The sequence below is a fragment of the Hyposmocoma kahamanoa genome, unplaced genomic scaffold (assembly GCF_003589595.1).
Source record: "Hyposmocoma kahamanoa isolate Upper Pololo Valley unplaced genomic scaffold, ASM358959v1 88, whole genome shotgun sequence".
Classification (NCBI taxonomy): Eukaryota; Metazoa; Arthropoda; class Insecta; order Lepidoptera; family Cosmopterigidae; genus Hyposmocoma; species Hyposmocoma kahamanoa.
The window spans coordinates 19,737,676-19,748,752 of record NW_020654466.1 but is presented as its reverse complement, the minus strand read 5'-3'; the positions used below and the strand labels follow the sequence as shown (position 1 = coordinate 19,748,752).

The window sequence follows — 11,077 nt, the reverse complement described above, 5'->3', positions numbered from 1 at the left end:
AGAATATATATAAAGAAGTGGTTTCACGACTAGACTTTTTAACCAATAATTTTTTTTTAAATGCCTTGGATATACTACATGATCCGCGAAGTATTTATAATAAAATCAGTTTTATGATATGATGGAAACTTACGAAATAAATGAAAGAAACGTCTTGACCCCTGTAAATGATGGTGATTCCAATGTTCAACTATCAAACCTCAAGACAATGCTTCCGATATACTGCTGAATCCGCCAAATGTTTCACCAGCATTAAAAAACATTTTGAAAATACCATCTGCTACAAAAAATTTTTTAACTTCCAGAATCCTGAATTTAATTGGAGCCATTTCTTCCAAAAACTGGAGAGATTTTGAAAAAAAAGAAGATGAAAAAGAAAAGGAAAGCAGATATCCTGGAGAGAAAATTAAAACGGGAAAACTTAAAGTAAGGAAAAATAGAAAAAGCTGCTAACAAGCGAAGGCAAAAAGAAACCAGAAGGGTCAGTAAAAAAGCACCAAGAAAAGAAAAATAGATTTCTCAAACGATTTTTCAGATTCGTCTAAAAATGACTTGGTTCCCACTCACATTACCAGCAGCAAGGCAAATAAAAGACGGTGCACTAAGAAATCGCAAGTTAAAATTCTGTCTGTTCAGAATGTCCACATACTGTAACAAAGAAAATGTTGCTTCATTACCATTAAAAGACTGACTACAGGCGCCTTTACGATAGGTAATGAGCAATTAAAGTTCTAAAAATTGTGACAACTGCAACTTCTTTCTCAACGAAGGATTGAACTTGAAGGATTGAGTGAATGCGGCTTTCAGCTAAAATAAAAAGGTAGCTACATACATAGGGCGTACTGTAAGTTCCCGGAACTAGCCACTTACAAAAAAATATTTAAAAAGTAATTACAACGTTTGAAAATGGAACTCTTTGGCTGTAGAATATAGTTTGTTTCATCTGACTGTCATTTGTTTTTACATTGTGGCGTGATTTCAGAAATTGGTTGTCTACATCACCATTTAACTAGTGAAAATTTTCGTACTATGATTTTCTACGATTTTAAGTGTAATTTAACAGCTCAGCGGAGCTTCGCTCGGCTTCAAACTGCTTTTGGCGATGAAGCACCATGCAAGACGATTATTTAAAGCTGATTTGCAGAATTCAAACGCGGTCGTGTGAATCTCAGTGACTAATTTCGTGATGGTCACCCGTGCACTGCTGTAAACAACAAAAATATCGATGCTGTATGCTCAACAGATAGGCATGTGACATACCATGATATTCGGGCATCTTTAGGCATAGGCATGAGTCAAATACAATCAATACTACACAAACATTTGAGTGTGAAAAAGCTGTGCTCTCGGTGGATCCCACACAATTTGACTGAGGCTCAAAAAACGGATCGCGTCTCTTGGTGCAATGCCATGCTTACCAGATTCAACGAAGGGACGTCAAGTTTGGTGTGGAACATAGTAACACGTGACGAAACATGGATTTATAGTTACGATCCCAAAACAAAGCAGCAATCAAGCGTATGGGTCTTTCGAGATGAGGCGAAACCAACCAAAGGGGCGCGCGTGCAAAGTGCGTCCGTGCGATGATTGCTTCTTTTTTTAATAAAACTGCACACATGGCTACGGTTGCTTTGGAGAATCATTGTACCGTGGATAGTGATTGGTACACGACCATTTGTTTGCCGGAAGTTATTGACAAACTCCGTAAAAATAACCGTAAACGCCATATCATCTTGCACCACGATAATGCCAGTTCTCACACGGCCAGACAGACAAATAAATTTTCGAAGGTGAACAACGTTGACCTTGTGAGCCATCCCGCGTATAGTCTCGACCTGGCACCTTGTGACGTTTATTTATTTCCAAAAATTAAGAACCAGTTGCGGGGTCAACGATTTTCATCACCTGAAGAGGCTGTCGAAGAGTATGAAAAATATGTTTCAGAGATTGTCACAGAGGAGTGGCATAAATGTTTTCAAAATTGGATCATTCGTATGAAAAAGTGCATTAACGCTAACGGAGAATATTTTGAGAAACAATAAATTCATTTCTGACCATTTATAGTATTTTTGTCTTATTCATCCGGAAACTTATAGTGCGCCTCACGTAGTAGCAGTAGAGCCCCTTGTAAAAGAGTTCGTCCAGAGAAGTACTGCCACCTTATCTATTTGTGCCGCCAAGCAGTAATGTCACCATTACTGCGTTCCTGTTTTGAAGAGTAAAAGGTGCTGGTACATTACAGGCACATGGGACTTGTCAACTTAAGTCTCAGGGTGACGGGCGCAGTGACATTGCCCCTCAGATCTTTGCGATTTAAAGAGCTGAGTGGCACTGCAACTGTTATGGACAGGCGTGTAGCTTACCATCAGGCGCACGACTTGTTCGTCCCGTCACTTGATATTATAAAAAAAAAACAGTTTTAGAAGTATTATGCCAATTTTCATCGTTTAGTATCACTATTCCTCATAATCTGCAGGACTCTGCAAGACTCCAAAGCTCTGCAGGACGTATAACTCGCTTTCCAAATCACATGATTTGGACATTGATCTTGGGTTAAACAGTTACAAAAGAAGGCTGGGTGATGTTATAAATACATAAATTACATTTCAATTAATTTTATAGTACTTAGGAAATTCTCTGTAATAAATAATATATAAATGTATTTTAATTTTTAAATCAGTGTCTATCGATTTTATAAGTAGATAGATTAATTATATATTCGCATAATTTAAAAGAACAATAATTTTGTTAATATTTCATAGCATATTATTGTCATTGCATGGCGTGATGTCATTTAGTTTTAAGCTATTATGTTCGATATTTAATGTGTAGTGTTTTTCTGTGGACTGTCCTGAGTAAATAAATAAACAAAATAAATATTTTCATGTAAATTAACATTTCTTATTATCCAATAACGTCACAAAGGATTCATAAAAACAAAGTATGCCATGAAATGTAATTTAAAACTTCGAAAATAAAAGGATAAATTACACTATTATCTATTACCCACTAACCAGCGTAGATCTAGCTCAACCATCCTGTACTATATTAGTCGTAACGCAAAACTGCTGCAAAACGACCCTATGGAGTTACTAGTAAATTGCTTTACAACTCAGCGATCTCTGTCAGTACAAAAAAAATCAGTATCGTGCTGTCTCCTATGCCCCGTTCCCCATATACAGCATAACGTCATTGCGTCAACAACGTACATTTTGCATTATAAAGTTCGTATTCTCAATGATGACGTTAAAAGTAAAAAAAAAATTGTATAGAAAATTATCATTGTCAGTGTGCGACACTGTAAAGGAATATTGTAAACAAATCAAACAAAATAAAAATAAAATAAACAGAACAACGTTTCATATCACATTTATTAACATAAAACACTTAGTCAAATATTTTTCATACAAGCACAATAACGATGTCGACTAGATTCAAAATGGAGCTAAACAAAAGCTCTTAATAAGTAGGTGTTAGGCAACGGTCTACAAAGGCGTCTTCAAATTAGACGCTTAAAAAAATGGAAGGGGTGCAGTGGCGCGACTGTGGCGCGGCAGCCGAGCGTAAGTCGTTGTACTGTAACGCGGCTGTTGTAGCGCTTCTATAGGCGTCCTAAGCCTCAGATGATTAATAATTACACGTCACACTCTCCATGGTCATGGTTTGACTGGCCGGCGGCAGATGACAACGACGTGCATTTCACGAACGCGCGTTTACGGCGCCGTAAACTCGCGTCATTTGCGCTGTAGTGAATCGATTCAACGCGCGCAAACATCGCGTTGCAAGAAAGAAGCTTATATACTCCACTGGAGTTTACACTTAGAATTTCATGTAGTAGCTTCATTTCAAAAACTAACCGAAATTAACAAACAAAACTAAAATTAAAACTATCCCTTATCAAAATACGCGATACATACGCGCGACTATAGCGCGTCTGCGGCGCGGACATAGTATAGACATCTGTCTACACTCTGTCACTGTCGACGACCACTTTCACCTCCATTACTTGTACAAGTATGTCTGTGCTTAAAGCTGTGCGTAAAGGTGGTGAGAAACCGGTAATTAGTGATAATTCTTTAGTGTATAAGCACGAAACTCTTAAATCTATACTTTTTAAAAGTAAGCTGCCCGTTACTTAACACCTTGTACGTCAATTAACACATACCCACTTACTTTAAGGTTAGCTTATTTGGATAAGTTTACAATGGGTAATACGCCTAACGACGCGGTATTTCATTTGCCTTAATATTAATGCATATGTGGTCCCATTAAGTATCAATAATATTGAATTATAACGATTTCAAGTAAGCGTGGCCATCCACATGATTTGCGGAACGCGACGCAGTGGCGATCAACGCAAAAGCGGTGTAACCCAAATTTAGATTTTTTACCGACGTCAAAAAAAGGAAAAGGTTCTCAATTCGAATGAATTTTTTGTATGTATGTTACGCGATAACTCCCGGCATTTGTGAACCGATTTTGATGATCCTTTTTTTTGTTGGAACGAAGGTGCCTCAGTAGTAGTCCCATTTAAATTTGAATAAAATATTCCACCTCTAATGGTGACAAACTAGTGGATGAACCTGGTTTCTTGTAGTTTCCGGTAACATATTTCAATAGAACTTGGCAAATAGATGTTAATTCCACGAACTGTTGAGGTCGGTTTTTTAAGTAAGGGCACCGAGATTATTTTTCGACAAATATTACTGCTTAGAATAATAACGCACAGAAACCTAGCCCGCACACGCTAAGTGAGGCAAATTGAAGCGCTCCCAATGGGCCTACACGAGCGGGCGGGCCTTCAGTGCTCAAGGTCAACTTGCACCGCGAACAGCTCAAGAATTTTAGCTAAAAATGACTAAATGTGCGGTAAATGGGTGTACAAATACGTCAGACAAACATAAAATAGATACTAGCATCACATTCCACAAGGAAGTAACGCGTTTCAACTTGTATTTATGTATAAATATTCACTAAAACCGAAAATTAACCTAGTACTAAAACTAGCCTACATGAATTTGATTTTTGCCGCACTTGTGACAGTTCGTTTGATATGAAACTATCATTCTATGCGTTATTATTCTAAGTATTACTGTAAATGATGGTAAAGTACATAATTATTTCATATTTGGATGATAATTTCATGTATAACAAAAAAATTATATATTTGCATTTCATGGCGTTACACTGCGTTTGCGCTAATGCCTCAATGATATTCCTTAAAATTTAGCTTGAATAAACTTGGTACAATAGTCACGAACCAATTATGATGGGATACGACCAGTAAATTCGAGGACCGATGTTAAACATTTGACACACCACAACATTTAAATCCGTGTAGCAATGTCATGATAATAACTGAAATCGAAGCTGTGGTAGCATGGTAGGTAGGTAGGTAACGCTTTTCAACCTCTTGAGTTTTTCGAAATTCACGTGCCAAATTTAATTTGAAATTTTCCATTACTGAAGGAAAACATCGATAGGAAACCTACACACATTTGCACAGTAATTTAATGATGCGTGTGAAGTTTCCAAACAGACAGCCTAAATGCTTAGATTTTTTATCTAAGCATTTAGTCGTCATTTGTCGCCATCAAAGATCTTAGGTTCAAAATGAGAAACACAAGTTTTAAGAGTGTCCCGTGCCCTCGCTCGGTGTGTATCACGCTTTAATGTTGACGTCATAAAATGCCTGATGCCTAACAATAAAACTTATATCTTGGGTAGTTATTAATTCCTGATGCGAGGACGTGCCGTTTATGGGAGCGGATACCATATAGAATGTTATTTCGAGATCCATTTTTTTTTCTATTGCAATCTATAACTATTTTTAATGTAACTTAAATTAAATGCCATTGTAACTTACCTGCTATAAGATCTGTAATTAATCATATAAAGTTCTGCGAAATACAACTTTAGAATTAGGTACATATATTTAAGTATCATTAATTGAAGCATAACTTACAAATATGCCTTGAGTATTTTTATTCCGAAACATACGTCTCTGAAATGAAACTATTTTTTCAACCGTGACGTCAAGGTTTCGGGACCTGTAAAGGGTCCGAAACGTTAGTTTATTTGAAAACACAAATATACTTGTCCGAAATACTTGTGTGTACCGAATATACTTGTTTATCCGGAAAAATAGTTTCATTTCCTATGTATAACAATCGCGAAAACCTAATACGTCTCTTTTCATTCTTCATATTCTAAAAAAAATATATTTTAACAATCTGGTTTGACGTCACAAGGACGATAAAAACAATTAATAAGGTACCTCTCTGAATGAAGAACTCAACTTCTCACGGCAGAAAAGTCGTTAAAAGCCAAAAATAAAGATGTTCAAGAAGCCTATAGAAAAATTCATAAGGTCTGCTGGTTTATTCCTTGGCTTGATTGGCGGAGCATCTGACACGGATTGCCTAAGGCTGATGGTTCGAATTCAACCGGATCGAATGAATTTTTATAAATGTTCGATCTTTGTTATTAATAATTATAACAAAATAGGCATTATTTAGGTGAATGTGCATGCCATCGTCAACGTTATCGTCATTTTCCATCAGGAAAGGCGGAGGTCAAATGACTTTTAATTAAAAAAAGCTTTTCAAAACCGCAACGCAGTAAAGCTCATATTACTTTTGGCGGCAGAAATATGTATAACTTCTCTAAATGAAGTCTTTTAGAAGGTGCTCTACTGTTACTATTTGAAGTTCTGTTCTGATGTTAATAATTTATTTTTGTTCAAATTCGAAGTTAAGTTCTAGTCACGGTGGGATGCCATTTACAATCGATACGAAATGAAGCGATAACAACCATTGACTTACAATTATATGGACGTCGGGTCCGCGCTAAAAAGTGTACGAACTTATAGGGCGTTAAAATCGTATACAGAGCGTCATTCACGCTTTAGTCTTCGTTTGTTTCTTCTGACAGCGAAGCAAGCAAAATTAGAGAGTACTGCGATGATATTACAATTTAAATTCAACGTTTTAACTTTTTCATATTCCTTTACATGTCACTACGTTTAAATAGGTTGACTTGGGACATTTTTTTCGTGGTTTTTGTATTAGACCCGTCGTCCATTTATTTGTAAGTCAATGATAACAACTTATAATAATAGTGTTTTTTCTATTAATACACAGTCGATGAGTAGCTATTGTCTTACCTATTACCTTATGAGTAAATAACACAGAAATCGCATGCACCATGCACTTTCACAAGCAATAAAATTTAAGGAATTTGGAATGCTGTCATAACAGGAATCATATTTGTAAAGATTTTTTCTCAAACATGCTCGGAAGTGTTTATATTACTTTTAAAAAAGAACCCACAAAGTTTAGCATTGGAGCGTGCAAATGCGGCCAAGGCCGGCAAAATAAGTATCCATTGTCTCCCTTTATTAAAATATACTATGGAATTATTTAAATAGACTAAAGAAAAACTGTAATACAGCCAACTGCTCACTAGCATCAGTGTAATTGCGAGAGTTAAAAAACATTGTCTATGGTGTTACTAATTTTGCATTTAAATATGGTGCATGAATATACCTGCAACATATTCTAAAGAAAATGGCGACAAAATAAACGAAAGTCTTTTAAAGTTCATTTTCCTTTTTTAAACTTTTTGTATTTTTTACATTTTCTTCGTGGAAATGAGTTCTAGTGAGATGAATGAAAATGCAACATGAACTGTAGTGTATGTGCGCCGCTTAATGTAAAATAAGGAGCAAAATTTTGTCATGGTAAAATTGTCTTACTTTTTCTATTATAAATACTTCATTCTTTCATTACTTCATTCTTTAGCCATTTATTATTTCTTCGCTTTGTTTGAGAAAAACTCTATTATATTTGGTCGAGAACGGAGATTGCCTGACTCGTATAATACATCTGCAATTATGTACTAAAAACGAAGTCCCTTCCACGTACACTATTTCCTAATGAACTTACAGGCCCCTGGGGGCCTACCACAACCTCTTCAAACCATGTTACTTTAACCTTACATTGACTTTTCGCACCATAACGCGCTTAAGGTAAGCTTATTATAATGTTACAAATATGATGTTTTATTGTCAGCTTTGTGACTATTCATTCACTCAGTTCGTACTATGACGCGACTTTAACATTAAAGTAATATTGCTCTTATGTCAAATTTAGCAATGTTAAAATAGTTACTCGGATGCAATGGAAACAATATTATTTTTAGTTTTATTGTCTTAATATTGATTTGTAATGATTAAAAGTTAAGGTGAACTTATTTATTTACATTAATCTTTATTTATTATATTTGTTTATTTTTTCTTTAGTAGGAAATAATTTCTCGTGAAATAAAAATACGCGATGTTTATTTCGTAAAATTGTGACTAAAATATGGCTGTAACTAAAATGTGACTATAATGTGAGTAAAACTGAAACTAACAGTTGATAGTAGACTATAATTCCGAATTCACAACGTGACAATCAAGACTCAGGTTGTTTTATTCATTTTTCTTCATGAAAATGCGGGAAAATAATTGAAAACAACAAATTTTAATAGATTTCATTATTACATACTTTTCGTTTTTTGGCAGTTAAAATTCTCTGAATGTAAATAATATTAAGTACTTAACATTATACTACGATAGGACGATTCGGAACATCAAAAAAGAAAGAGATGGCATTATACAGTTCATATAGCGTTATTTCTTTCCTATTTTCAGCAGATAAGGAATAGACAATATTGGGAAATCATTTATTGTTTCAGTCACTTTAGCAATAATACATTACTTGGTTGACAGGTTTGTCATGGTACGAATATAAGTAATATTATAATAAGCTTACTTTAATCTTACTTTGAAATAATATTGTTTTTTGAAAGGTTATGATAGGCCTCCAGTACTGGTGGTTTAATCATCAAGGAAACGTTATAGACTATCTACCTATAAATAATCCAAGCAACACGAACATCTATCTAATTTTGCTACTCGTCTAACTTTTATAAGTCTACAAACGACAATGGACTTCCACTCTTACAACTTTGCTGTCACGGAGACATGCTTTCTTTTCGGAATCGAACCCAGGTCGCTAGTTGAGAAAAGCGTTGACCAAATTCAGTTATTGTTTTTGATAGAGCTCATTCGTATGTCGTCTCGGCTGGATACGGTGCGGGAAGACGCGGTCTGTGTGCGGGACATTGGGCCACCACGCAACTGCAAGTATCTGAAATGAGAAATAAGCTATAATAAAACAGCATTTATTCAGTTTAACAAATTTCAGTCTTCAACTCATGATGTAAATCGTTCTAAACGTGCAGTCTGTGGGTCAGTTACACGCGGAGGGCATATAGCGCTCTGAGGATGCAATACATTAATGAATTCAGGGTGATGACGGGGCTGGGGCGACGCTGCAGTGCGTTCGACATTCTGAGAAACGCAAATGGATAGCTTCCTGCTACCATGCAAAAGCGCTGTGCTCCGCATGCGGGCTAGCCCTAAAGGTCGGGTCACACAGACACGGTACAGCGGGAAAAGCGGTCTGGGCCAAACCTGCAAGTTGCGTATCGGGGCTAGTACACAGCAGTCTACGCGTAGTTCGCGGCGGAACAGCGCGCGGCGCAAAAGCGGCGGGTGTGACACGAAAAGCAGCAACATTTCATATTCTACACAGATTTTAAAAAAGCACTATGGTGTCACTGTCGGATAGCGATCTAGAAATAATTTCTGCCTTTGTTAGCGTTACGGCAGCAACGCAAAAGAAATTTCGGACGAATTCATATTGAAACTTAATAACATACACACACAAGAGTTATAAAAAAAATACAACGTGCCAACCCTGTAAAATCTCACTCCCGAACCGTACTCCGTCGCAACCGCTCTATATGGACTGTTACATAGAACTCAGCTCAATGCAATGAAAGATTGCGCCTGCACGCGCCCCGCGTTCGCCCCGAGTTCGCCCCGGCCCCGGCCCACGCCTGTTTGTCGCGCCGCCCCCGCGAGCTCGCGAGCCTACGTGCACATTATCAATAAATATGTGTTATTAACTATTAGTAACACCAAGTTATTAAAAATTATAATTGTATACAGACAAATATGGATTATTTTTTATTTCAAATAAATTATTATTCGATATATATTACTCTCGCCTCTCCCACACCCCAAATGATTATTTTTGAATTTTGAAGATGAGAAGTATTTCCCTGCAACGGTAATAAATAACTATTATGATTATTATTAACGTGTAGAATAGGTGAGTGACAATGGTAACGCTGCGAGAAGTCAAAATAAGTGTATTCATCGACAACGAAAAAGAGTAGAACGTTCAACTCTGGGTGCACCACCGGTGGTGCATGGGCAACTCGACCTGACCACTTGATTTTTAATATTACTAAGAAATCCAAACCGAGCACTATTTGAAAAAAGAACTGGAAATTTAGAAGAATTAGAACATATATCTAACAAAACTTTTGGTTTATGGGTCGATGATGCATCACCGGTGGTTTATTTCCAGTAGTTCCTTGAACTTAGTTCGGTTTAAATCTGAGCGCGAAGTTTGCTACTGTTACATTATTTCATTTCAGTTGTGTGTAGATAGAATGTCAATGGCAGGATTTATACGTTTGGTATTTTGCTAAAAGTTTAAAGTACTAGCTTGTCAGTGGATAGGCATCGAATTACTATTCAACAGCCATTGTAATTTTTTTGATATTCCGCTCTTCAATGGCGCAGTCTATTAGTTATTTCACGTGTCTTCCGAAGGTTTTTACTTACAATTTAAGTGCTTTTATCGATTATCGAGTTTTATAATCAAAAAATACTTTTAATTTGAAGACTGAATATTAAGATATGTATAGTAATATGTATGGCAGTTTTAGTAAGGCAACATCAAGTATCATTGGGCAACATCGATAGTTAATGAATGAATACCATTACTGCCATTCCGCTTACACTCTATTTAGGCTGAAGTGCTATTGTAACTAGATTTTAGCAGAATAACAAATAGTATCAAAATTGCAATATTGTGGAGTCCCAAAGGAATTATAATGACTAATGATATCTGTTAAGAAAAACACGTCTGTCCGGTGGCAGCCATTTAATCACTGA

At 36.3% G+C, this 11,077-nt stretch overlaps 1 protein-coding gene across 2 annotated transcripts in view; it reads right to left on the bottom strand.

Moving 5' to 3' along the window:
• Positions 1–8,784: 8,784 nt before the first annotated feature.
• Positions 8,785–11,077, bottom strand: part of LOC113235571 (G-protein coupled receptor Mth2-like) — a 24,663-nt gene continuing 22,370 nt past the window's right edge. The window contains exon 6 of one of the 2 annotated variants that reach the window (XM_026471312.1): positions 8,785–9,194. In XM_026471312.1, the coding sequence (XP_026327097.1) occupies positions 9,086–9,194 (109 nt within the window). In that variant the 3' untranslated portion in view covers positions 8,785–9,085. The remainder of the gene's footprint in view (positions 9,195–11,077) is intronic. The other variant, XM_026471313.1, reaches the window with a different exon arrangement.